The sequence below is a fragment of the Salvelinus alpinus genome, chromosome 14 (assembly GCF_045679555.1).
Source record: "Salvelinus alpinus chromosome 14, SLU_Salpinus.1, whole genome shotgun sequence".
Taxonomy (NCBI): Eukaryota; Metazoa; Chordata; class Actinopteri; order Salmoniformes; family Salmonidae; genus Salvelinus; species Salvelinus alpinus.
The window spans coordinates 35,634,864-35,661,469 of NC_092099.1; the positions used below are offsets into that span (position 1 = coordinate 35,634,864).

The 26,606-nt window shown below is 42.6% G+C and overlaps 3 protein-coding genes and 1 non-coding gene across 8 annotated transcripts; 3 read left to right on the forward strand and 1 right to left on the reverse strand.

The window, feature by feature from the left end:
- The first annotated feature begins 287 nt into the window (after nucleotides 1–287).
- LOC139538862 (plastin-2-like) lies at nucleotides 288–17,863 on the forward strand. Of its 2 annotated transcripts, XM_071341354.1 has the most exons (16): nucleotides 289–444; nucleotides 3,122–3,198; nucleotides 3,385–3,545; nucleotides 3,686–3,815; nucleotides 4,114–4,246; nucleotides 4,349–4,430; nucleotides 4,585–4,750; nucleotides 4,928–5,070; nucleotides 5,176–5,271; nucleotides 8,073–8,268; nucleotides 8,386–8,464; nucleotides 8,553–8,667; nucleotides 16,563–16,696; nucleotides 16,837–16,957; nucleotides 17,105–17,229; nucleotides 17,354–17,863. In XM_071341354.1, the coding sequence occupies exons 2-16, from the start codon at nucleotides 3,132–3,134 to the stop codon at nucleotides 17,484–17,486; spliced, it is 1,881 nt and encodes a 626-aa protein (XP_071197455.1). In that variant the 5' UTR covers nucleotides 289–444; nucleotides 3,122–3,131; the 3' UTR covers nucleotides 17,487–17,863. The 2 variants fall into 2 exon arrangements, with proteins under 2 accessions (XP_071197456.1, XP_071197455.1); XM_071341355.1 differs by lacking the exons at nucleotides 16,563–16,696; nucleotides 16,837–16,957; nucleotides 17,105–17,229; nucleotides 17,354–17,863 and adding an exon at nucleotides 11,053–11,276 and having other exon boundaries at nucleotides 288–444.
- A 217-nt stretch (nucleotides 17,864–18,080) lies between these two features.
- On the reverse strand, nucleotides 18,081–22,161 carry LOC139538863 (CCR4-NOT transcription complex subunit 11-like). Of its 2 annotated transcripts, none has more exons than XM_071341357.1 (7): nucleotides 21,362–22,161; nucleotides 21,042–21,206; nucleotides 20,664–20,816; nucleotides 19,385–19,587; nucleotides 19,061–19,263; nucleotides 18,838–18,934; nucleotides 18,081–18,588 (listed from the first exon to the last, which is right to left on the reverse strand). In XM_071341357.1, exons 1-7 carry the CDS (start codon nucleotides 21,678–21,680, stop codon nucleotides 18,391–18,393), a joined length of 1,338 nt encoding a protein of 445 aa, XP_071197458.1. In that variant the 5' UTR covers nucleotides 21,681–22,161; the 3' UTR covers nucleotides 18,081–18,390. The 2 variants fall into 2 exon arrangements, with proteins under 2 accessions (XP_071197458.1, XP_071197457.1); XM_071341356.1 differs by having other exon boundaries at nucleotides 19,373–19,587; nucleotides 21,362–22,160.
- A 223-nt stretch (nucleotides 22,162–22,384) lies between these two features.
- LOC139538864 (large ribosomal subunit protein eL31) lies at nucleotides 22,385–26,405 on the forward strand. 3 transcript variants are annotated; one of them, XM_071341358.1, is made up of 5 exons: nucleotides 22,385–22,430; nucleotides 23,258–23,364; nucleotides 24,892–25,017; nucleotides 25,759–25,871; nucleotides 26,183–26,405. In XM_071341358.1, exons 2-5 carry the CDS (start codon nucleotides 23,258–23,260, stop codon nucleotides 26,212–26,214), a joined length of 378 nt encoding a protein of 125 aa, XP_071197459.1. In that variant the 5' UTR covers nucleotides 22,385–22,430; the 3' UTR covers nucleotides 26,215–26,405. The 3 variants fall into 3 exon arrangements, with proteins under 3 accessions (XP_071197459.1, XP_071197460.1, XP_071197461.1); XM_071341359.1 differs by having other exon boundaries at nucleotides 22,412–22,938; XM_071341360.1 differs by having other exon boundaries at nucleotides 22,429–22,549.
- Nucleotides 25,261–25,397, forward strand: LOC139539233 (small nucleolar RNA SNORA5). Its single transcript, XR_011667891.1, has one exon. It is a non-coding gene; the product is annotated as a small nucleolar RNA SNORA5 (small nucleolar RNA).
- Nucleotides 26,406–26,606: the final 201 nt, after the last annotated feature.

A 26,606-nucleotide genomic window follows, 5' to 3' on the forward strand; every position in this document is an offset into this window, starting at 1 on the left:
TATTTTTTATTTTTTTAAATCCCAGGCCCCGTCCGCGCAGGAGGCCTTTTGCCTTTTGGGAGGCCGTCATCGTAAATAAGAATTTGTTCTTAACTGACTTGCCTAGTTAAATAAAGGTTAAATAAAACAAATTTAAAAAAACAAATACACAAACCTACACAAACACAAAACTGAGTAGAATATTATTGCCAGACTGATCACTTTGATAGGCCCGTGGCAGACAGCAGATTGCCATATAAAGACATTCCTCTTTGTGAAGTTGTGTTGGTTCGCGTGTCACTTCCTTCCTCGTTTATTTGAATAGATTCATTGTCACTTGACTTCTGAGGGAGAGACAGTGCACTGCCTGCCTGTCAAGCAGTGAGAGCAGCAGACACACTGAAGGAAGGAAAGTGACACAGACAGACTCACAGACAGATCCGCCAGTCAACTCACCTCCCTCAGGTAATTCAATCTCCTGACCTAGGGGCCTCTCAGTGTCACTGTGTTCCTCTGCATGTGTCGTTATTACGTTGAATCTACTGGGAAAATGGTCTGTGACTGCACGTTGATTCTGATGAGGATGAATGATGATGATGCATTTCTGTTGCTTTAACAGTCCATAAGGGTTCACAGATAGTCCTGTGAGTGTTAATAGATCGTGTCGTCCTGGAATCTGAGGGCAGCATGTGTAGGAGACATGCTGATCAATGCGTAGCATTGCCATGTCTTGACTGTAAAGTCAGCAGACTATGGTGACAGAGAGCAGAAGTAAACCATTGCACAGTGATTAAACAGGAAGTACGTTGGGATGTGGTTAGCCTTGCTGCAGCTACTGAAAAGTATTCTAACATGTGAAAGCTAACAGTAACTCAGATATAAATTTACATTTTCTAAATGTTTCCAACATATCTTCACTATTCATCGAATAACATGTGCATCAGCATATGGAATTGGCTGACACGTGAATTTGTAATCTTTTGAACTCACACTGCTGTAGCCATTAGAAAATGATGAACAAAATATAATATATATTTTGGCTTTCAATTGTGCTTGAAGAATCCATAACACACACTACACTTAAAGGAATGTGCCTTTGAATACAAAACAATTGAGAGAAACCGAGGAAGCACAATTGATTGCTGTATAAAGATTACTTTGAGTGACAGATTATCTTTGATAAATGTCCACATCATAATATTGTTCCAATAAACCTCTCTTCCTATATCTAATCCATGCAAATGTACCTTACTGTTTGATTATTTTCTTACTACATAATGAATAAGCTGTTTGTTTAAAAGAGAACAAGATTTACATGTGAAATCTGCGGTACCATGATTGATGTTTGTGGGTATATCAGTTTTATTTCCATAAAGGCCCTTGATGATTTTAGTGTCTGAGTCCACAGGTAATCCTTGATGACAGATGAGGGTTTTAGGGATTTCAAATCAAGTAACTGGATTTGCCTCATGAAAGATAATGCCCCTCATGATCAAAATGCAAAGACAAATTTTACTTCATCATCAAAAAGTAAAGTCTGGGTAAATGTCGGCCCTAAAAAGACAATAATATCCTATTGTTAGATTAGTGAACACCACAGTGTCATTGTGTCATCCAGTGTGTGGTTTACTGAATCATCAGAGAGTGTCTCACTGCTGATTGAAATGAAATGCTTGCAAAGTGACAAAGCTGGTCATTTTGAAACATGGTGTGAAAATACATCAGTTTCGCTTCTGTTTCTGACCTCTATAGCAATGGTGGGAGAAAGGTAACAAAACCCGGATCTCCTTGTTCTTACTTATTTTAGAATTTAGAAGTGTGCTACTGGGCCTCACGAGTGGCGCAGCAGTCTAAGGCAGTGCTAGAGGTGTCACTACAGACCTGGATTCGATCCCGGACTGTATCACAACTGGCCGTGATCGGGAGTCCCATAGGGCGGCGCACAATTGGCCCAGTGTCGTCCGGGTTAGGGGAGGGTTTGGCTGGGGGGCTTTACGTCCCTCATCGCACTCTAGCGACTTGTGTTGCGGGCCGGGCGCCTGCAGGCCGACCTCGGTCATCAGGTGAACAGTGTTTCCTCCGACACATTGGTGCGGCTGGCTTCCGGGTTAAGCAGGCGTGTGTTATGAAGCGTGGTTTGGTGGCTCGTGTTTCGGAGGACGCATGACTCGACCTTCGCCTCCTGAGCCCGTTGAGGAGTTGCAGCGATGAGACAAGATTGAAATTGGGGAGAAAAAGGGGGTAAAAATATAAAAATACAAAATATTCAATAATAAAGAAGTGGGCTACTACAGTACATACATTGTTGAATATAGACGAATAATGGTCTCTAGACCCTTCTCCATACTATAGGTTTAGAAAACCATAGATGTAATCTCTAGGAGCCACTCAGGTTTGTTCTGATGAGGTGGGTGACAATGGAAAGAGACATTTGTTACTCATCCCCAAACATCACACCTCGGAGGCAAGCAGAGCAGGCCTAGTTTAAAGTGGGTCTCTGTATCTAACGTGACCTTATATCTCTCGCTGTGTCTGTGGTTTACAGCCGTAGAGCTCTCGATGAAGCCACACAGTGAAATGGCAGCCATTCTTCCTGTCTGTTATCACTATAGCAACCTGTACTCCACTCTCAACTCAGACTGAGGCCTAGAATGTATACTTAGTCCTAAGGCAGATGAGGAAGAATTCAGAGGACTTTCCGATAAACACATACTCACGCACAAACTTTGAGTTGGTCTGGCTAACCACACAGAATGTCACAAGACAAACTTCTCTGAATTGCATAATAGATTATTCTCCCTATTTCACACAAGTTTTAAGCAATATCCTCATGATGACTTTGTATGTGTGTTGTTGGGGATACTTGGAAATGCTAGTTTTGTGATAATGACTTGCAGTTGCAAAGGGGTGTAATAAAGACACATGAATGGTGTGAATTACCTCACCAGAAAAAGTATAAAGCAGCTCACTAGAAGCAGGATACTTTAGAACGAAATAGACATCAGAGCCCAGAACCACTGGGTACAGCAAATCACATTTTGTAGCAATTATCACAGTGACAACATGCAGAAAGTTACTCCTTGTTGAGTATGTTCAGTATTGTATGGGTTTATAAAGTTGAAGTTGTGTTTGATGGTTTCAGATCCCACAAAATGGCTGCTCCACCACAGATTTCTCAAGATGAGTTGGAAGAACTGAGAGAAGCCTTTGCTAAGATCGGTGAGAACCTGACAGGGAGCCTGAACAAACTCCAATCCTGATTCCCCCATACTAAGATGGAAACTGAAACATAGTTGATAAATCATAGAATCACTTCACTCTCTCTTTTATTCTGGGTCACTGACTCATTATGCATTCAACAAGGCTACATTTTACATGACCTTTGATTTATCCATCCTGTTCCAGATGTGGACTCTCATGGCCACATTGGCACAGAAGAGCTCAATGACCTGTTCAAAGCTGCCAACCTGCCATTGCCGGGATACAAAGTCAGAGAGATCATCCAGGATCTCACCAAGACAGGAGACCTGCATGACGGCAAAGTCACCTTCGACGAGTTTGCTAATGTAAGTTCAGAGGTCAAGAGGTTAAAATCAATAGCATTTACAAAAGGTCAATGTCAAAGAACAGCAGAACATAGCTTAATACATTTTCACATGACACCAGAGATACATGGTCTCCTCTCACCATTTTTCCTTTCACTAAGGTGGTCCATGGACTGAAGAGTACAGAAGTTGCTAAGACCTTCAAGAAAGCCATCAACAAGAAGGAGGGCATCTATGCCGTAGCAGGAACTTCAGAGCAGTCCAGCTCAGGCACACAGCACTCCTACTCAGGTGACTGCCCCTACTTGTTTCACTGAATGAGAATGCCCCCAAGCTACCTATTTGAGTCACTCTCTAGATATCTCTGTAGCCAACATGACACAGGAAGCACTAATCATTCAAATGAGACATACAGAACCACATCTATCTCTATGTCTGGAACAATCCATAAGTACAACAACTCTTCCTGGTCTGTGAAGTCACATAGCTGAACGTCTCTGATTGGCTAATGTATATAAATATTTCCCATAAGTACAAATACTGTATATTGTGCATTCACCCCCATACCCACACCTTTCTCCACTGACAGAGGAGGAGAAGGTGGCTTTTGTGAACTGGGTGAATAAGGCCTTGGAGAAAGACCCAGACTGCAAGCATGTCCTCCCCATGGACCCCACCACCAACGATCTGTTCACCGCTGTCGGAGATGGGATCGTTTTATGGTACTTTCTAACTGGTCTCATAGACTTACTTTAGAGTAAAAACCAATCCCTATGGCAATATTCCATTGATATCTAACTATGCATCTCTCCTTCACCTGGTAGTAAGATGATCAACCAGTCTGTTCCGGACACCATCGATGAAAGAACCATCAACAAGAAGAAGCTCACACCCTTCACCATCCAGGTAACCTTTTAAAGACATTACTGTAACACCACATGACTATCACAGGACAGCAGCTTTGTATAACCCATTGACACAGTAGTTTATTTTCTTTGTCATTATATACACTATGTCATACACATCTACAGTATGCTGTGTGTGTGCTGTGCTCTAACAGGAGAATCTGAACCTGGCTCTGAACTCTGCGTCGGCCATTGGCTGCCACGTGGTGAACATCGGAGCAGAGGACCTGAAGGAAGGCAGACAGCATCTGGTCCTGGGCCTGCTCTGGCAAGTCATCAAGATCGGTTTGTTTGCTGACATCGAGATCAGCAGGAATGAAGGTGTGTGTGTGTTAAATGTTTATTTGAATATGGGCTTTCAATATGTATGTGTGTTTTATAACTTTTTAACAGAAGGGTGTCTATATCTACAGTACTGTACATCACTTGATCTCTGTAGCCTTGTTTGAATGTATGTGTGTGTATAATAATATCAATGGTGTGTGTGTGTGTGTGCAGCTCTGATAGCCCTGCTGAGGGATGGGGAGAGCCTGGAGGACCTGATGAAGCTGTCCCCAGAGGAGCTGCTGCTGCGCTGGGCCAACTATCACCTGGAGGAGGCCGGCTGCTCCAAGATCAACAACTTCAGCTCTGACATAAAGGTGGGTCACACACGCTATGTCGGATCTGGATTGTCATATGACTGTGTCGCTCCTGGATCTTCCTGTGCATTTGTGATTGTATTAATATTCTGTTTTGCATTACAGGATTCCAAGGCCTACTACAACATCCTGAACCAAGTGGCCCCTAAGGGAGATGAGGAGGGAATCCCTCCTATTGCCATCGACATTTCAGGGATAAGGGTACATGCTCTTCCTACACTAGAAACATCAACCATTGAAGGTGCAATATTTCCGCCATTTCCTGGTTGCTAAAATCCGAATAGTTCGCCAAATGTATGTGACAATACAAGCAATGTATAGTGTAGAGCAGGTATTCCCGATCTGGGGTACGGGCAATGCCGTCGGGGGTACGCCAAATAAAAATGTGATTCGCATTAAAAAAAAAAAAATGTTGCCTCGTTTCACTGCCAAAAAGAAAATTAAACCATCTAGTGTTCAGTTCACACAATGTCAAATACAGGTAGCCTCGTAAAATATTTAACATCCAATCACAATAACCGTTACTCTCTCGTGTGAAACCTTCACTCTTGTGCAGACATTTAGAAACAAAATTACAATTTGAAAAATAAGCAACGGGAGTTTTTTGAGCGAGAATAAAGACGACTTTCGAGTAGTAAGACATAATATATAAAAGCAACAGATACCATTAATAAGAAGGGGCTAGAAGCGTCTTATATGGTGAGCTACCGAGTGGCTAGGACAGGCAAGCCCCATACTATTGTGGAGGACTTAATTCTTCCTGCTGATGCGGATATGGCTGGGACAATGCTGGGGGAAAAGGCCAAAAAAAACTATACAGAAAATGGCTTCATCAAACAATACTGTATAACGACACATCAGTGACATGGCAGGAGATGTTTAGAAACAATTACTGCTTCGCATACAAGCCAGTGAATTATATGCTTTACAGCTGGATTAGTCAACAGACTTGGCGGGCCTGGCACAGCTCCTGGTATATGTCCTTTACATTTATGGGGGGCCAATTAAGGAAGACATCCTCTTCTGCAAACAACTGTAAACCAGGACAACAGGAGACAATATTTTTTTAAGTACTAGACAGCTTTGTGACATCAAATGGACTTGGGTGGTCAAGATGTGTTGGTATCTGTACTGATGGCGGAAAAGCCATGACAGTGAGACATAGTGGAGAAGTAATGCGTGTGCAAGCAGTTGCTCCCGATGCCACTTCAGTACACTGCAGCATCCACCGAGAGGCTCTTGCTGCCAAGGGAATGCCTGACAGCTTGAAAGACATTTTGGACAATACAGTAAAAATGGTTAACTTTGTTAAAGCAAGGCCCCTGAACTCTCGTGTATTTTCTGCACTATGCAATGATATGGGCAGTGACCATGTAACGCTTTCACAACATACAGAGGTGCGCTGGTTCTCAAGGGGCAAAGTATTGACAGGTTTTTTTGAATTGAGAGACGAGCTTAAAGTTTTCTTTACTGACCATCATTTTCACTTGCTTGTATAATGACGAGTTTCTCACACAACTGACCTATCTGGGTGATTTTCTTTCTCGCCTGAATGATCTGAATCTTCAATTACAGGGACTCTCTGCAACTATATTCAATGTGCGGGACAAAATTGAGGCTATGATTAAGAAGTTGGAGCTCTTTTGTCTGCATTAACAAAGACAACACATACTGTAGGTCTTGCCATCATTGCATGATTTTTTTTTGTGTGCAAATGAACTCAAGCTTACGGACAATGTCAAATGTCAAATGCGAAGCACCTGAGTGAGCTGGGTGCGCAATTACGCAGGTACTTACCGAAACGGACGACACAAACAACTGGATTCATTATCCCTTTCATGCCCTGCCTCCAGATCACTTACCGATACCACTTACCGATTTTGAAATGTCGGATCGAAATTCATCGAAATTGCAACAAGCGGTTCTGTGAAAATTTAATTTAATCAGAAGCCACTGCCAGATTTCTGGATAGGGCTAAAAAACTGGATTCGTTATCCCTTTCATGATTCATTATCCCTTTCATGCCCAGCCTCCAGTCCACTTACCGATATCTGAACAAGAGAGCCTCATCAAAATTGCAACAAGCGGTTCTGTGATAATTGAATTTACTCAGAGTATCCTGCCTTGGCAAATCGCGCTGTTAAGACCCTGATGCCCTTTGCAACCACTGTACCCATGTGAGAGTGGATTCTCGGCCCTCTCTAGCATGAAAACTAAATACAGACTGTGTGTGGAAAATGATTTAATACTGAGACTTTCTCCAACACAACCCAACATTGAAGAGTTAATATTCTATGAACAAATAAGGTTTTATATGTAAGATGGCTAAATAAAGAGCAAAATTATTGATTATTATGATTTGTGCCCTGGTCCTATAAGAGCTCTTTGTCACTTCCCATGAGCCGTGTTGTGACAAAAACACTAATTCTTATGTTTAATAAATGTATCGTATAGTGTGTGTGTGGCAGGCTTACAATAATGGCAAAAAACTACATTTGAGAGTGCGCTGGCCCTGGTGCTAGAAGGGGCTACGCAGCTGGAGGTTGAACGTTCGAAGGGGTACGGGACTATAAAAAGTTTGGGAACCACTGGTGTAGAGAATCATTGTACCATCTAAACCGCTGTGAAGTATTTTTTCAATAACAAAGAATATTGTGTTTTCAGCTGTTTGAAGCTTGGTGTACAAAACTGAAAATAAAAGACTCAGAAACTAAACTTAAGAACGGGAACCATAGAAATAGTGCACTTAGAACACTTACCCCTTCTTAGACTTGCTATCAATGAGAATGATACATCTATTACTAACATTTCTATGTGAATTTGGTCGGGTCACCCAAAAAGTTACATGTTGCAGCTTTAAATTTAGGTTTCAGCCAACCTGATCAACAGACAGTGTTGTTCGTCTAGCCAACTAGGTTAAAAATGCCTGCTAAATTGACCATATTATCAATGAGTGATACATCAGATGTTGCTGTTAAAGATCTCCCTACCCCCCCTTGCAGGAGAAAGAGGACATAAAGAGAGCAGAGTGCATGTTGGAGCAGGCTGACCGTCTGGGCTGCCGACAGTTCGTCACGGCAACCGACGTGGTCCGCGGCAACCCTAAGCTGAACTTAGCATACATTGCCAACCTGTTCAACAAGTACCCTGCCCTGAAGAAGCCTGAGAACCAGGACATTGACTGGAGCTCCATCGAGGGTCAGTTTTGGGACCAGACCATAACCCAGTTCCTGAGCATCCTCTCTTCCTGATTATAATATAAACCATATATACAAGGCCTAAACCAGTGTGTAATGCTGTCTCGGCCACTTCCAGGTGAAACCAGAGAGGAGCGCACCTTCAGGAACTGGATGAACTCACTGGGGGTCAACCCTCGTGTCAACCACCTCTATGTGTAAGTACAGGTCACTCCATCTTATTACACACAATTTCCAATCATTTGGAAACCGCACTCATTTAAAGTGTGTGTGCATGTTTTACAGGGACATAGATGATGCTTTGGTCATCTTCCAGCTCTATGAGAAGATCAATGTGCCAGTGGATTGGGACAGAGTAAACAAACCCCCTTACTCCAAACTGGGCAGCAACATGAAGAAGGTGAGACTAGGAACAATACGAGTTCTCCCAAAGTGCGATCATGATTAAAACGATCAATTGTACGTTTTTTTTCTACAGTACAAAACATACACATACAGACGCACACAAATATCAACGACATCACACTTACCCAGACCTGCTCACACCCCCATCTCCAGCACCCACATCATTATCCGCCACATAGCCTCAAACTGCACCATTTTGTTTCTCTCCGTCACCCACGCACTTTCAGCATTTAGATAAGAACGTGTTTTACCTTTCCATTGTGTTAACGATGGAGGTTTGGTTGATTTCCAGTTTTTAAGTTTACATTTTTTTCAAGATGATTGACGAGGAAAGTATCGTCCAACCCATCGGGTATCTCACTGCACTTTCATATGCTTGAAATATGCAGACAGATTAAAAGTACATTTACATTGTAATACTTATGACAGCCAACTTTCTAACTCCGCTGAAAACTTTTGGACTTTATAGCATTCCCAGAAGGCATTGATTATTGAGTTATTGTTAGTTTTACACTTAATACATGACTCTGTCGTTGTGCTGTAGAATTTTTATATTTTGTATTTTGTATAATACATTCTATACATTAGTTTAAACTGGAATAAGCGTACATTTTCGCTAACCTGTAATTTTGTTAGATTACGTTCCAATATTCCCTCCATTTTGTGCCAATATCAGTTCTTTTTAAGTCTTGGTTCCAATAGATGTTCTTTTTTCTAAGAGATTGACTGTTGGATAGGCTCTCTGCAAAGTTTTGTACAGTGCCTTCGGAAAGTATTCAGACCCCTTGACTTTTTCCACATTTTGTTAGGTTACAGTCTTATTCTAAAATTCATTAACTTGTTTTTTTCCCCTCATCAATCTACACACAATACCCCATAATGACAAAGCAAAAACAGGTTTGCAAATATATTAAAAATAAAAAACAGAAATATCACATTTACATAAGTATTCAGACCTTTTACTCAGTACTTTGTTGAAGGACATTTGGCAGCGATTACAGCCTTGTGTCTTCTTAGGTATGACGCTACAAGCTTGGCACACCTGTTTTTGGGGAGTTTCTCCCATTCTTCTCTGCAGATCATCTCAAGCTCTGTCAGGTTGGATGGGGAGCATTGCTGCACAGCTATTTTCAGGTCTCTCCAGAAATGTTTGATCGGGTTCAAGTCTGGGCACTGGCTGGGCCACTCAAGGACATTCAGAGATTTGTCCCAAAGCCACTCCTGCATTGTCTTGGCTGTGTGCTTAGGGTCGTTATCCTGTTGGAAGGTGAACTTTCACCCCAGTCTGAGGTCCTGAGCAATCTGGAGCAGGTTTTCATCAAGGTTCTCCCTGTACTGCTGAAGAAATCCCCACAGCGTGATGCTGCCACTACCATGTTTCACCGTAGGGATAGTGCCAGCTTTCCTCCAGATGTGACACTTGGCATTCATGACAAATAGTTCAATCTTGGTTTTATCGGACCAGAGAATCTTGTTTCTCATGGTCTGAGAGTCTTTAAGTGCCATTTGGAAAACTCCAAGTGGGCTGTCATGTGCCTTTTACTGAGGACAGGCTTTTGTCTGGCCACTCCACCATAAAGGCCTGATTGGTGGAGTGCTACAGAGATGGTTGTCCTTCTGGAAGGTTCTCCCATCTCCAAAGAGGAACTCTGGAGCTCTGTCAGAGTGACACAAAAATGAAACTTAAGTTGAATGTATTTAAAAATATCTACATTGGTCAGTCCAAAATTCCCTTTTAATTCTGTCATGGAAATACATGTATTTCCTATTACCAAGTAATTTACGGTGTCTATGCTTTTAGTTTTCCATGTGGACCAATTTTATCTGTGAATTCTGAAAAGCTATGCAAGGATTGTTCCACAGGGTTGTGATTTTATGGAGTAATATTGGTTCATGTAGAACATGTTTCATTTTCTTCCATATTGTTATAGTGTTCTTAGCTATGAAGATATTACTGTTCTTAGCTTTATTTTTTGAAAATAGACATGTAAAAAGATTCTGGGGATGAGCATGCACGTCTTCAATATGTACCCATTGGTCCTCTTTAGTGCATTTAACTACAATCAGTATCCAAAACATTAAGAACACCTGCTCTTTCCATGACATAGACTGACCAGGTACATCCAGGTGAAAGCTATGATCCCTTATTGATGTCACTTGTTAAATTCACTTCAATTAGTGTAGATGAAGGGGAGGAGACAGGTTAAATAAGGATTTTTAAACCTTGAGACAATTGAGACATGAATTGTGTGTGCCATTCAGAGGGTGAATGACAAAATATGACAAAAATATATGTGTCTTTGAACGGTGCATGGCAGTAGGTAAGTGCACTGGTTTGTGTCAAGAACTGCAACGCTGCTGTTTTATTCACGCTCAACAGTTTCCTGCGTGTATCAAGAATGGTCCACAACCCAACGGACATCTAGCCAACTTGACAAAACTGTGGGGAAACATTGGAGCCAACATGGGCCAGCATCCCTGTGGAACGCTTTTGGAACAGCTTGTAGAGTCCATGCCTAGACACATTGAGTCTGTTCTGAGGTTTATTTGCTAATATAATGTCTGTTATGACCAAATATACTTTTTTAAAGAATGTCTTCGGTGAGGTAATTGGTATTACCAAGAATAAATATCAATACTTTGGGAGCCTTGCCATTCTGAAGAGGTTTATTCTACCTGTAAGATTTTAGATGTTTTTTTAACCTTTATTTAACTAGGCAAGTCAGTTAAGAACAAATTCTTATTTTACAATGACGGCCTACCAACCTCCCCTAACCCGGACGACGCTGGGCAATAGTGCACCGCCCTATGGGACTCCCGATCACGATTTGAGTATTCTGAAAATATTTTTAGCAAGGGGGGCATTGAGTTTTCAATATTGGCCAGGTATATCAGGAGATCATCTGCAAATCAGTTTAGTTGATATTACCAATGCTGATACATGTTACATTTGGGTCCTGTCTAATTCGTTCTGCAAGCAGTTCAACTGCCAGTGCAAACAGGAGGGAGGAAAGAGGACATCCTGTCTTGTGCATTTTTCTAAAGCAATTTCAGCAATTCATGTATTGTTTGTGTATATATATAAAGGACATTTATATATATTTTTTTTAATTTATTGACGATTTCAGCTGGAAAGTTGAACGCTTCCAAAGTTTTGAATAGAAAAGTCCATTCAAGACAGATGAAAAGCCTGTTCGGCATCAACAGCCATTATTGATCGTTCCAAAATGGCGTAGCAGTCAGATGTCTTTGTCCTCGTCTTGTCCCGTGTATATATCTTTTTATATATATTTTTTCTTCGCATATATTTTTTTAAATATATTTTTTATTTTTCTTAACCTCAACTTCAACATACTCTCCTGCAATCCGCCTCACCCAATGTGGTATGGATCTGCTATTTTCTTTACTTTTGAACCGGATCCCCCAACAGATGCTAGCCAGCTAACTAGCTAGTAGTCAGCCAGCCACTGCTAGCGGTCATCAGCTAACCTTTAGCCAACAACTCTTGCCAGTCTGCACAGCGCGATTCAAACCAGAGCAAATCGGACTTATTTTTCTCCATATCTCCGGATTCCTACCGCAAGCTCTGAACCTTCTCACCTGGATCATCTCAGCTAGCTAGCTGCTATCCGAGTGGCCACTCCTGGCTAATGTCTCTGTCCCGAAGCAAGAACCAATTAGCCTGGAGCTAGCCTTTGCTAGGCCCATCTCTCGGCTAGCCGACAGCCACTCCTTGGGCTACAATACCTATTTTGCCAATTGGCCTGGACCCCTTTAACTGCCAACACGGAGCCCCGCCGATCCATCACGACTGGACTACCGACGTAATCTGCCCGAGGGGGGTTTTCAACTGGCTCCTCCGTCGCGACGTTCCCTGAATACCCATCTGCTAGCCGCAGCCCGCTAGCTGTCTAGAGCATATCGGACTGTTAGCTGAAGAGGCCCATCGGACAAATTCTTTGGCCACAATACCTATTTTGCCAATTGGTCTGGACCCTTTCACCACACGGAGCCCTGCTGATCCTTCACGACTGGTCTGCCGACGTAACAGCATGAGGGGGCTACAACAGACTTCTTCCGTCGCGACGTCCCTCAAAGGTCCTTCTGCTAGCTAGCTAGGGCCGGCCCACTAGCTGTCTGAATCGCCGTGTCTCCAGCCCACCGAACTACTCACTGGACCCCTATGATCACTTGGCTGCGCTTGCCTCTCCCTAATGTCAATATGCCTTGTCCATTACTGTTTTGGTTAGTGATTATTGCCTTATTTCACTGTAGAGCCTCTAGCCTTGCGCAATACGCCTTAGCTAACCCTTTAGTTCCACCTCCCACACATGCAGTGACCTCACCTGGTTTAAATTATGTTTCTAGAGACAATATCTCTCTCATCGTCACTCAATGCATAGGTTTACCTCCACTGTATTCACATCCTACCATACCTTTGTCTGTACATTATGCCTTGAATCTATTATACCATGCCCAGAAACCTGCTCCTTTAACTCTCTGTTCCGAACGTACTAGACGATCAATTCTTATAGGCTTTAGCCATACCCTTATCCTACTCCTCTTCTGTTCCTCTGGTGATGTAGAGGTTAAACCAGGCCCTGCAGTGCCTAGCTCCACTCCCATTCCCCAGGCACTCTCATTTGTTGACTTCTGTAACCATAAAAGCCTTGGTTTCATGCATGTTAACATTAGAAGCCTCCTCCCTAAGTTTGTTTTATTCACTGCTTTAGCACACTCTGCCAACCCGGATGTCATAGCCGTGTCTGAATCCTGGCTCAGGAAGACCACCAAAAACCCTGAAATTTCCATCCCTACTATAACATTTTCCCGACAAGATAGAACTGCCAAAGGGGGCGGAGTTGCAATCTACTGCAGAGATAGCCTGCAGAGTTCTGTCTAACTATCCAGGTCTGTGCCCAAACAATTTGAGCTTCTACTTTTAAAACTCCACCTTTCTAGAAACAAGTCTCTCACCATTGCCGCTTGCTATAGACCACCTTCTGCCCCCAGCTGTGCCCTGGACACCATATGTGAATTGATTGCCCCCAATCTATCTTCAGAGCTCATGCTGTTAGGTGACCTAAACTGGGACATGCTTAACACCCCGGCCATCCTACAATCTAAGCTTGATGCCCTCAATCTCACACAAATTATCAATGAACCTACCAGGTACAACCCCAAATCCGTAAACACGGGCACCCTCATAGATATCATCCTAACCAACCTGCCCTCCAAATACACCTCTGCTGTCCTCAACCAGGATCTCAGCGATTACTGCCTCATTGCCTGCATCCGTAATGGGTCTGCGGTCAAATGACCACCCCTCATCACTGTCAAACGCTCCCTAAAACACTTCAGCGAGCAGGCCTTTCTAATCGACCTGGCCCGGGTATCCTGGAAGGATATTGACCTCATTCCGTCAGAGGATGCCTGGATATTCTTTAAAAGTGCTTTCCTCACCATCTTAAATAAGCATGCCCCATTCAAAAAATGTAGAACCAGGAACAGATATAGCCCTTGGTTCACTCTAGACCTGACTGCCCTTGACCAGCACAAAAACATCCTGAGGCGCTCTGTATTAGCATCGAATAGCCCCCGCGATATGCAACTTTTCAGGGAAGTTTGGAACCAATATTCACAGGCAGTTAGGAAAACAAAGGCTAGCTTTTTCAAACAAATTTACATCCTGTAGCACAAACTCAAAAGTTCTGGGACACTGTAAAGTCCATGGAGAATAAGAGCACCTCTTCCCAGCTGCCCACTGCACTGAGGCTAGGAAACACTGTCACCACCGATAAATCCACGATAATTGAGAATTTCAATAAGCATTTTTCTACGGCTGGCCATGCTTTCCACCCGGCTACCCCTACCCCGGTCAACACCCCTGCTCCCCCCACAGCAACTTGCCCAAGCCCCCCCCATTTCTCCTTCACCCAAATCCAGATAGCTGATGTTCTGAAAGAGGTGCAAAATCTAGACCCCTACAAATCAGCCGGGCTAGGCAATCTGGAACCCTCTCTTTCTAAAATGATCCGCCGAAATTGTTGCAACCCCTATTACTAGCCTGTTCAACCTCTCTTTCGTATTGTCTGAGATCCCCAAAGATTGGAAAGCTGCTGTGGTCATCCCCCTCTTCAAAGGGGAGACACTCTAGACCCAAACTGCTACAGACCTATATCTATCCTACCCTGCCTTTCTAAGGTCTTCAAAATCCAAGTTAACATGCAGATCACCGACCATTTCGAATCCCACCGTACCTTCTCCACTATGCAATCTGGTTTCCGAGCTGGTCATGGGTGCACCTCAGCCAAGCTCAAGGTCCTAAACGATATGAAACCCGCCATTGATAAGAGACAATACTGTGTAGCTGTATTCATCGACCTGGCCAAGGCTTTCGACTCTGTCAATCACCACATTCTTATCGGCAGACTCAACAGCCTTGGTTTGTGAAATGACTGTCTCGTTGGTTCACCAACTACTTCTCAGACACAGTTCAGTGTGTCAAATCGGAGGGCCTGTTGTCCGGACCTCTGGCAGTCTCTATGGGGGTGCCACAGGGTTCAATTCTCGGGCTGACTCTTTTCTCTGTATACATCAATGATGTCGTTCTTGCTACTGGTGATTCTCTGATCCACCTCTACGCAGACGACACCATTCTGTATACTTCTGGCCCTTCTTTGGACACTGTGTTAACTAACCTCCAGACGAGCTTCAATGCCATACAATTCTCCTTCCGTGACCTCCAACTGCTCTTAAATGCAAGTAAAACTAAATGCATGCTCTTCAACCGATCGCTGCCCAGACCTGCCCGTAGTGATGCTGGACGGTTCTGACTTAGAATATGTGGACAACTACAAATACCTAGGTGTCTGGTTAGACTGTAAACTCTCCTTCCAGACTCACATTAAGCATCTCCAATCCAAAATTGCCAATGATTGGAACGAATTGCAAAAATCACTGAAGCTGGAGACTCATATCTCCCTAACTAACTTTAAGCACCAGCTGTCAGAGCAGCTTACAGATCCCTGCCCCTGTACATAGCCCATCTGTAAATAGCCCATCCAACTACCTCATCCCCATACTGTTATTTTATTTTGCTCCATTGCACCCCAGTATTTCTACTTGCACACGCATCTTCTGCACATCTATCACTCCAGTGTTTAATTGCTATATTGTAATTATTTCACCACTATGGCCTATTTATTGCCTTACCTCCCTTATCCTACCTCATTTGCGCTCACAGTATATAGACTTTGTCTATTGTATTATTGACTGTATGTTTATTTATTCCATGTGTAACTCTGTGTTTGTGTCGCTTTGCTTTATCTTGGCCAGTTCGCAGTTGTAAATGAGAACTTGTTCTCAACAAGCCTACAAGGTTAAATAAAGGTGAAATAAAATAATAATAAATTAAAATAGATAAATCTATATCTTGTTTTTTAGCGTATTGTATTAAACTTTAAGTTTAAGTGTCTAATCTTAATAAACTCTGTTTGATATGGATCAAGTCTGGTAAGACTTTTCCCATTCTATTGCTTATGAGTTTTGTTATTTTTTTGTCACAATTTATTAAACTTACAGGTCTGTAATCAGCAGTGGACTCCAGATTCTCCTGGTTTTAATATAACTGAAACCTTTTTGATACATGGAACTAGAAGCACTGACTTAAGTGACCTGTGTTGTCATTTGTGAAAATAATTTTAACAGTATCTAATATTTTTTTGGGGGGTGATGTTTTTAGTAAAAAAAAAATTCTGCTGATAATTGCTTCAAGGTTGTTGAGTCTAGAAGGTTTGTAGGATCAGTCCAACTGTTGTTTTTTCTGATTTTATATAGATTTTCATAGAAGCTTTTCAATTGATTGATTGATTGTTTTGTCTGTGCCAGTTGGAGAACTGTAACTATGCAGTGGAGCTGGGGAAGAAGGAGGCCAAGTTCTCCCTGGTTGGCATCGCTGGACAGGACCTGAATGAAGGCAACAGAAAACTCACCCAGGCCCTGCTGTGGCAGCTGATGAGGAGGTAATGCAACAGAATACTGTTAAAATGCCTCAGATTATACATTTTTCCTGTTCCGGTCATGTGATCAGGAAAAACCCCTATGCAGGCCCAATGCATACTCCATAATTCCACATTTAGAAGGATCCATCTCTTTCTCTCAGGTACACACTGAACATTCTGGAGGAGCTTGGTGACGGGCAGAAGGTAAATGACGATACCATCGTCACCTGGGTCAACGATACACTCACACAGGCTGGCAAAGGCACCATCTCTGGATTCAAGGTAGGCTGTACTTCTGCTGTTTAACATTTTCCTGACTGGTACCTTTTTTGAAGTTCTAGACTTCATTTAGTCACTAAGCAGTAAAGAAAATACAAATAAATCACACTCCACAGCAATGGCTCAGTGTGTGTGTCTGTGCCTCTGTAGGATGGGTCCATTGCCACCAGTATGCCAGTCCTGGACCTGATTGATGCCATCCAGCCAGGCTCTATCCGCTATGACCTAATCAAGGTGGAGGACCTGACTGAAGAGGAGAAGCTCAATAATGCCAAGTACGTACTATGTGATGATAATCAAATTTAGGTAATAGCTTGATGAAAGAGAGGAAACGTTCAAGTTAACAGATGTAAAGATATCCCCACTAACACATCTCCTCTTAATCCTACCTGTTGTCAGGTATGCCATCTCCATGGCCAGGAAGATCGGCGCGCGGGTGTACGCCCTGCCTGAGGACCTGGTGGAGGTCAAACCTAAGATGGTGATGACGGTGTTCGCCTGCCTGATGGCCCGGGGCATGAAGAGGGTGTAGGGGTCACGACACCACAGAACACATCACCTGAAGCTATTATCAGCACAACAACCAGAATCAGGGAAAAGAGGATACTAGCTCACTAAGTCAAGACAATTTAAAAAATATAGCTAGTATGTCAAGAAATCAGGGATTCAAAACTCAGGCCTAATATAGCGAAGAGCAGATAAAAATTGATAATACTAGAAATATACCACAAATATCAGAAAGTCAAGCATCTTATTTTTTTACACGAGATTAAGCTCTTTCTAACTTTACACTTCTTTAATTGATGCTATTAATGATGTGGTTTTCAATTTTAAATAGAGACCATTTTGCTTTGACTGAAAATAAGGGAAACTGATGATTTTTTTTTGTATTAAAAAATGATGTTGTTACTTGGTTTTGTTCACACGTATTGTAATACACATACTTTACACCTGTAAAATATGAGCAGTCTACTTACAAATAGTTGTTCTGCATTAAGAATCTACTCATGTGATAAACCATCTAGTTCACTTAAAAACAGAGTACACATTCAAAACAGAACCCACCAATCCTATATTTGCATGTACAGTATGACTCACTGTAGAAAATATAAGCCAAAAACCCAGATGATTCATCACATATCCATTTAATGAAACAAAACCGACAAGCTTCAATCTCTGAAGGGGAAAAAAAACACTGTTTCAAAATGAATTTTCAAAATATCTTTGTCCAGAAAAGAGAGGGAAGAACAGTAACTGAGTTCAAACCTGACTCCAGGTGGGTACTGATGAGATCGTGAGGATTGTCTGGCTGGTTATACAGCCTTGGTCAGTATCTCTTGGTTGGGGCGCTATTTAGCGGATAATGCCTCTGTGGGCTTACTCCCTTGGGGGTGTTATTTGGCAGGTCAGGCTAGTGCCACGTTCTCTATGTACTGTTATTTGGCCGGTTTCACCTCAGGGGGGGTTTCTCCTGTATCTAGGGTCTTGAGAAGGCGGAAGAGGCCAGCTGCCTCACGTATACGGCTGAACTCAATGCAGAAGGCCTGCACCTCGATGAACAGGTCCTGCACGTTGATGATCTTGTTCCGGATCAGAGACTGCAGGAACACACACACCAGGCGCACCAGGCGGTTCTGCCAATGGAAACAGAGAAGTTTTACACAGACACATTTGGAACACTGGCAAACACAGTGGAGCATTGACTAACATTAGTAGTGAACAGTCACCCTGAACGGGGACAACCCTCAAATGCACTTCCTGTTACAATTTACTGAGAATGGAAGTGGCATGCATCCTCCTGTAAGACAAGCTTTTCAATGTGACTGACAGGTCAAACAGTAAGCTACAGGCTCCTGCCATGGCCCTTCCACAGTCCTCCTTACCTGCATGTACTTGTCTTTGATCTGTTCACATGTGGAGATACAGTTTGAGATGTACAGATGAATGAACTCTGGTGGGAGGTCCACAGCAGTTGTCAGCCTGTGCACACAAAGAATAACCTCATAAATAAACAGAAAAATAAACACATTTTAAAACTATACGTATATTGAAAACTGATTGTAGACAACTGAATTGTATAAATCAAATTCTATCCAAAGTCCCCACCTGTTGACCACCTCCATGGAGTGCAGGGACATGTCCATGTTGACCAGGACGGAGAAGTACTCAGTGATCTGGCTGGACTGCATTAGTTTGAGCAGCATCTCAATGGCCACCAGAGGGTTGTTCTCCACCAGGTCGGGCAGCTTGGCTGGGGTCAGACCGATGTGGTACACCAGTTTAGGATCCTTTTCCAGCTCACCCAGGAGCTGTAGGGAAAGAGGCAGCAATATTAAGAGAGACATTCAGGTTGAATTCACGAACGAAGGTTAAGGATATTTGAAATATATAAAATACAGTTTTGAGTAGACAGTGTACCTGTCTACTCACCTGTGACTGCTGCTGGGCAGACAGCGGGCTCTTGAATGCCTTGGCCATGATGCGTTTGATCTCCACACCCGTGCTGTTCTTTACACACATAGAGCGGTCCCACTGCACACTGTGGTCTGGCTCCGTGGGGTTCAGCCACGCCAGCTCATCTTCACACACGTGCAGCGGAGGGGGCGGCCGGATGAACTCCGGACGGAAGTGACCTGGGGAGAGGGAGGGTCACAGGTAGCTGTTACAGAATGGGTATCTGTTTTGCCTTACGTGATACTTGGGATATCCTATATACACTCAGTGGCCAGTTTATTAGGTACAGCACCCAGTTCACAAAAATGGTTTGCTCCTACAGACAGTGAGTCACATGGCCATGGCTTGCTATATAAAGCAAGCAGACAGACAACGAGGCATTTAGTGTTCGATTGAACATTAGAATGTGCAAAACGAGTTCCCTAAACGACGTTGAGAGTGGTTTGATAGTCGGTGCCAGGCACGCTCGTTCCAGTATCTCAGAAACGTCCGGCCTCCTAGGCTTTTCACGCACGACAGTGTCTAGGGATTACAGAGAATAGTGCGACAAAAAAAAATGTGGCAGCCATGTGGTCGAAAACAGCTTGTTGATGAGAACAGCAAGAATCGTGCAAGCTAACAGGCGGGCCACAAACAGTCAAATAATGGCGCAGTACAACAGTGGTGTGAAGAATGGCATCTCGGAACGCACAACGCATCGGTCCTTTTCACGGATGGGCTATTGCAGCAGATGACCACACCGGGTTCTACTCCTATTAAGAATACTTTTTTACTCCTAAAAAGAAGAAGAAGAGGCTCCAGTGGGCACACGATCACCAACACTGGACAATTGAGGAGTGGAAAAACATTGCTTTGTCTGACGAATCCCAGTTCCTGTTGAGTCATGCTGACGGCAGAGTCAGGATTTGGCGTAAGCAGCATGAGTCCACGGCCCCATCCTGCCTGGTGTCAACGGTGCAGGCTGGTGGCAGTGGTGTAATGGTGTGGAGAATGTTTTCCTGGCACACGTTAGGTCTCTTGAAACTAATTGAGCAACATTTTTGTTTAACACTTTGTTGGTTACTACATGATTCTATATGTGTTATTTCATAGTTTTGATGTTTTCACTATTATTCTACAGTGTAGAAAATAGTAAAAATAAAGAAAAACCCTTGAATGAGTAGGTGTGCCCAAACTTTTGACTGGTACTGTATGTCTTTCCATAAACATAACTGATAGACTCATAACATCGTGATTGATTAAATGCTCCACTTACTCTCCAGTGCAGGTCGAGGCCCAGTGACCAGGGACTCTGTGATCTGATTGGCCACTGAGCTGTCAAACCCAGAGTTGGAGGAATCTGGGTCTGGGTCGCTGAGGATGCTGGGGAAGCTGGCCTTACTCTGGGTGGGTAGCTCTGACTGGCGCTCTGCAGGGTCAAGAAGAGAGAGAGAGATAAGATAGTTGACATATTAAGTGTTAGAAATGCAGCATAATAAAGTGTAAAGAACTGTCTGTTGTACTACAGTAAGGATATGAGAGGTGTTATGTCTCAACACAGGCAAATAACTATTTTTGAGCTGCCTAAAATTCTTAAGGTTCTATAACCATCCTCAATACAACAAACATGAGTGCATACATTTTGGTACAGTACCTGCCAAGGCCAACTGCAGCCCACTAATGTCTATGGACTGTGGCATGTTCCCCATGTCCATGCATGACACTTGTCTGGGGGTCTTCTTGAAGAGTTCCCTTGGAGGTGCCAGCATCAGCTGGGAGAGGAAGAACTTCTCAGGCTGTGTTATGGGCGGCAAGAATCCTGTGGACAGTAAAATGATCAGTAAGTACTTGAAATGTCGATGTTCAGCATAGACCTGGGTTGAGACATTACTTAACTACCTGTGGATGAAAGAAACACACACTTTTAACAATACTTATCACTATGCACACTGATAGGAGTCTAGACACACTCACCTGACAGTTGTTTCTCTTGTTCCTCCCCAACTGGTGAGGGGTTCAGCAAGTGAGCAAAGACAGCAGCAAAGGGGTTGGCGGCAAGAGGCTCTGTGCGGTACATCTCCCAGAGAAGGTAGAGGGCGGTGAGGCGCTGGGCAGAGCTGGGCAGAAGATCTGGCTGTTGCAGCAGCATCACCAACACCGAACCCACTCGGAAATGTTCGGCCTTTGCGAAGTAATGATGAAACGCGGTTGACAGACTTTCGAACGTGTTGGTGCAAGCTTCCTCAGAGATGATTCCCAAGAGGTTGGACAGCTCCTTCGGGGCGAGTGTCATTTTTCCTATGTGTAGTGATGGCTACAGTAACAAGCTGCTAGCTTTTAGCTACGTGACTAAAATGATCAATCACTGCTTGCTATTAGTCTTTAATAATTACAGGTAAATAGCATTATTCAGTTCATACTATAAAACTGAAAAATAAGCTCGTTACATTTCCATTAACTCCACCGGAGTGCAGATGTGGACAGCTAGCTAACGTTAACAATTAACGTTAGTAAATGTTATTAGCTCTTGCTAGTTAGCTTGCTAGTTTGTCAGTAAAGACTAAAGTCATTATAAAACAAAATGATACATCTTAAAAATATCGACCTTGGTCAAAAAATGTACATAACAATCTTAATGATCTAAAAGCATTATTTTGCTTATTATCAAAGGTTAAATAAGAAGTAAATTAGCTAGCTTTTCTTAGCTGTCAAATTTTTCATCAGTTTCCACTTCGTTCACAACATTGGAGCGTAGAGTTTTGACCTTTGACACGTCCCCGGTAACAACGTGCATTCTGGGAGACATAGTACTGTAGATTATTCATGTTTTTCTGCTTGCGCTGGACCTTTCGTGGCTACAACAACACTTGTCTACAAATTACAGGGAAAGCATTTGTTTCAAATTGTGTGTCAATTAATTTTAGTTTGTAAACGCACTGCAACAAATTATGTATGTTATTATTAACGACGCGGATGTGAACCTATTATTCTCTTTAGTGCCCACAAGCCCTTGCAACTTCCTTTCCGACATTTCTCGGGCAGTGTGAGTATTGTTTTGGGAAATTTGTGTTAATTATCCAACTTCATCCTGGCCCTGCGCTTATGTAGTCCATCGTTTTCATCACATAATTACAATATGAGACACTGAACTCCTTAAACGATGTAATTATGATGGGTTATGCCCAAAGGATCAATTGTAAATGTATATGAAAATGTGTAGCCACCAGTATGCTAACCAGTAGTCAGCTAAACGAAGCTATTCTGTCATAAATGTCTCGTTATAGAGCGCATTCCTGCTATGTTTAACGTTTTGTCTGAGGCCCACAATTTCTGGTTCACAGTTTTTTGTTGTCAATGTGCAATCACAGTGAAACCAGCTAATCAGATCAATATATGCCGGCATCATTAGTTAGCTGAAGTTGGCCATAGTGCCTGGCGTCATCAGACAAAATTGCCGTATCAACACTGTTTACCTGGCTCACTTGTTATCTGAGGCGGATTATGTAGCAAAAGTTTTGCAACGAAAACCAGAGTTTCTATTGGACATTCAGGTAGGTTTGGTTCCTAGAATAAACGGTTTCCGTTTCAAAACGTTTTGAACGGAATCCAACTAATGAATACACCACAGGTAAACCCATGACATATATTTCATATAGTAACTTAATGTACCATTACACTTCACTTGTCACTGTTTACTTTCATGGCAAAGCATAACCAGTCAAGTAGCCACAAGCTCAGTCAGTGGCTTGGTAGAAATGCCACACTGTAGTGAGTCAAATAAACAGTGGACACTAAAGAAATGCATGTCTTCCGAGCTGAATGTAAGTGAGCTAAAGATTTATCAATGTTTTATGTTATGCATTTTCATAGATGGCGCCAAACAAGAAGGGAGGTGAAAAAAAGAAGGGGCGTTCTGCCATCAACGAGGTTGTGACCAGGGAGTACACAGTCAACATCCACAAGCGCATACATGGCGTGTGAGTACACTGTCTGGGGCCATGACACCACTCCGCTACTGTTGCGTTATAAAAGTCGGTTCTCTGCACTAGGTTTTCATAAAGTGCTGTATGTCTACTTCCGCTTGCAAGATGTATTTGCAGCTGTGATTGCTGTTCTTTGCTGGATAGTCAATTTGCTGGGCTGTAGCACTAAACAAGTAGATTTAACAGTTGTCGGGGGTCTTTTGCTCAAATGCAAGTAGGAAGTCTCACCTTGACCAATTGAGATAAAGGTCTGAAAGGCACTTACCCATCAGGCATATCAGGAGTATTTTTTTGGGTTGCCCAGAGATTATGATCACAAAAATTTTAATTAACTTATTTGCGTGAATAAATGCCATATACGTTATTGCCTGCCTTTCACTTACACACAGTAGGAACCAGAAAGATCAGTTCTGGAATTATTTTATGTTGGTTGTCAGTAGAAAAAATAATCGGTAGGCTCCGCTTGCCCGACTGCCATAAATGCCGTACATTTTCTGTCTTTCATTTTTTTTTTTTTTAAATAGGGTAGAATGAGAGATCAGTTTTAGGGTACTGGAATAATTTGCTGTTTGGTTTTCACAGAATTTTGTAATTAGATTTGTATCACCTGCCCAATGTGGCAACCTTCGAGGAGGCTCAACTAGCACAACTGCTCCGTTCACTTGCAATAGGGAAACTCTTAATGTCAAGCCTTGCCTCAATGTAAAGTGCTAATGCATTTAGCATTGTTTTGATTTTGTACATGCTGTATGTTGGAAGTATGCTGATCCCTGTGGGAAAGAGGTGCCAAAGTTATTGGGCTTAGGCTGCTGAAAATGTTGTGGCTCTACTTTTCATTCGAGTTGTGGCTGGAGAAAAACAGCTTATGCTGTGTAGTTAATTGTTGGATGCTTGTTTTGGAACGCAATTATGGGCATAGTCATCAGTAGGGCTGCAATAATTTTTTCCATAGCAAAAATGAAAACACGAAGCAGAGCTAACTATTTGGTCCTTTAAAAACCTGCTGTATGTAGAATATTGTGTTCTATATCTTGGAATATAAATAAATGTGACTCTGGATGACAACATGATGTTTCCAACATTAGGGCTTTTTCTAAAGTTAAATCTACTTTGTTTTGTTTCCTTGCCATGATACTAATGAGTATTGTGATACTGATATTGTACTGGCCCTAGTCATAAGAGTATGTTCAAACCAAAACGCATGTCCAATGCAGCAGTGTGGTGGGGTAAGGAGAACATTTTGGTAAAACCCCTATTCTATGCTTTGGTTGATGGATAGTATACTTCGTTGCAACATTTCTGATGGACAGACAGCGCAACACAAAGACCTTCCCACAACGCACTACTCCAATTGAGTTTGTCTGGTTTGAATGTACGCTAATGGATTTCCTTGTTATGTTGCGTATAAAAGTTGCCTTTGCTTGCTTTGACAAGTGATGCTTTGTATCAACCTCTTTTGATAATCCAGTGCGGTGTTTGGTGATGCAACTAACATTGCTTCTTGTTCCTGTGTCCCTTCAGCTCCTTTAAGAGGAGGGCACCTCGCGCTCTCAAGGAGATACGAAAGTTCGCCATGAAGGAGATGGGAACCCCTGACGTGCGTATCGACACTCGCCTGAACAAGGCTGTGTGGACCAAGGGGGTGAGGTAAGCAAACCATTGTTTCTTACATCAGAGGCCACAAGCTTTTCTGAACCAGGGACCAGCTGGCTATGGACTTTCCTTGATGATCTGCTCAATTTTAAAACCAATACTTGATAACTGTCATCTAACACTCTGAGGGACCATGAGTTGCAGGTACAGTCTACTACAGGTTAATGCTGTGGCTGCAAGGAGTGTTGTGATGACATGCACTTAACTTGAATATGAACCAGACTATGCTGAAGTCTTTGCAGCCTTGTCAAATTCAGTGCTTCCTCTACATTGGACTGTACTGGCCAGAATGGCTGCCACAGTGAAACTGTAGTTCATGGGCCTCACATTCCTTTTCTATGGATGTTGGGGATACATTTGTGCTATAGACAGTTGATTTCAGTGATACACATTCTGTCCAATTTTAAGTCTAAGGGATAGTTGAGCATCAGGATCTCTGTGTCTCTCTCCCCCTCCATCTCTCAGCCAAATAAAAACCACTCTCCCTCCTATCTGCTTTATGCAGTATTGTCCCAATATCAAGTGGTAGAGGCTAGTTACACCAACAGCTGACCAGTCAGTGCTGGCTTCAGAGCAAACTGATATCCTGGTATTCTTGACGATGGGTGTAGAGTTGGTGCAAATAGTACAAGTTGATGCCTGTATAAATTGTTCTGCAATGCCATGCACTTAGATGCAATGCACTAAAACTAAACACAGTTTCTTCATGCCAACTGATAATTTCTGTTATTTCAGGAATGTCCCATACCGTATGCGTGTGCGCCTGTCAAGGAAACGCAATGAAGATGAGGACTCTCCCAATAAACTGTATACCCTCGTCACATACGTCCCTGTCACGACATACAAAGGTAAGCCCAAGACCTGCTTGACCATGTGCTGTACTGACTAGTATCCAGAAGTGTACTCTGACATTCTGATGTTGGTGATCTGTTGTGTTTGAAATTAGCTATACTTTTATAACCGACAAGGTGCAAAATATCCCTTTGTGGGTGACACTGAAGAACAAGTTGTGGCAGTCTTATTTTCAGATCATCTGCATGCAAATGGGTATACAAAGTAGAGGATCTGTGAACTTTACTTCGGTCAGAGTGAGTTCTGTGCTGTTATTTTCCTAATTTGCCTGTTAAAGACTTGATTCTGATTTTTCTTTTCTCTACAGGTCTGCAGACAGTCAATGTGGATGAGAACTAATTATTCACTGGTGTTGAAATACATTTATAAGACTGCAGTCTTGGATTATATACAAGTTTATACAATCACTAATTGGGATTCTTGATGGAGCAATTTATGCTTACATAGTTTCAAGTTTTATTAGTTGTATGTACGGGATACACCGCGTCCAATGAAATTCTCACATGAAAATAAATTATTTCTAGAGCGTCTGTCTGGTAGTGTTTGGATATACACTGAACAAAAACATAGTTATAGTTACAGTTAATGTAAGGAAATCAGTCAACTGATATAAATCCATATATTCATAAGATTATGCATCTGTTGGCCCCAACGGTGTGGATCAGAAAACCAGTCAGTATCTGATATGACCACCATTTGCCTCATGCAGAGCGACACATCTCCTTCGCATA

What these genes read in the sequence shown, in the direction of transcription:
- LOC139538862 (XM_071341354.1), top strand. Translation starts at nt 3,132, where the DNA reads ATGGCTGCTCCACCACAGATTTCTCAAGATGAGTTGGAAGAACTGAGA. An exon ending in AGAAGCCTTTGCTAAGATCG is followed by an intron (nt 3,199 to 3,384) that starts GTGAGAACCTGA and finishes ATCCTGTTCCAG; the next exon opens with ATGTGGACTCTCATGGCCAC. An exon ending in GCACCATCTCTGGATTCAAG is followed by an intron (nt 16,958 to 17,104) that starts GTAGGCTGTACT and finishes GTGCCTCTGTAG; the next exon opens with GATGGGTCCATTGCCACCAG.
- LOC139538863 (XM_071341356.1), bottom strand. Translation starts at nt 21,680, where the DNA reads ATGACACTCGCCCCGAAGGAGCTGTCCAACCTCTTGGGAATCATCTCT. An exon ending in GCTGCAGTTGGCCTTGGCAG is followed by an intron (nt 20,817 to 21,041) that starts GTACTGTACCAA and finishes TTGACCCTGCAG; the next exon opens with AGCGCCAGTCAGAGCTACCC. An exon ending in TCAAAGACAAGTACATGCAG is followed by an intron (nt 18,589 to 18,837) that starts GTAAGGAGGACT and finishes TTCCATTGGCAG; the next exon opens with AACCGCCTGGTGCGCCTGGT.
- LOC139538864 (XM_071341358.1), top strand. Translation starts at nt 23,258, where the DNA reads ATGGCGCCAAACAAGAAGGGAGGTGAAAAAAAGAAGGGGCGTTCTGCC. An exon ending in CACAAGCGCATACATGGCGT is followed by an intron (nt 23,365 to 24,891) that starts GTGAGTACACTG and finishes GTGTCCCTTCAG; the next exon opens with CTCCTTTAAGAGGAGGGCAC. An exon ending in CCCTGTCACGACATACAAAG is followed by an intron (nt 25,872 to 26,182) that starts GTAAGCCCAAGA and finishes TTTTCTCTACAG; the next exon opens with GTCTGCAGACAGTCAATGTG.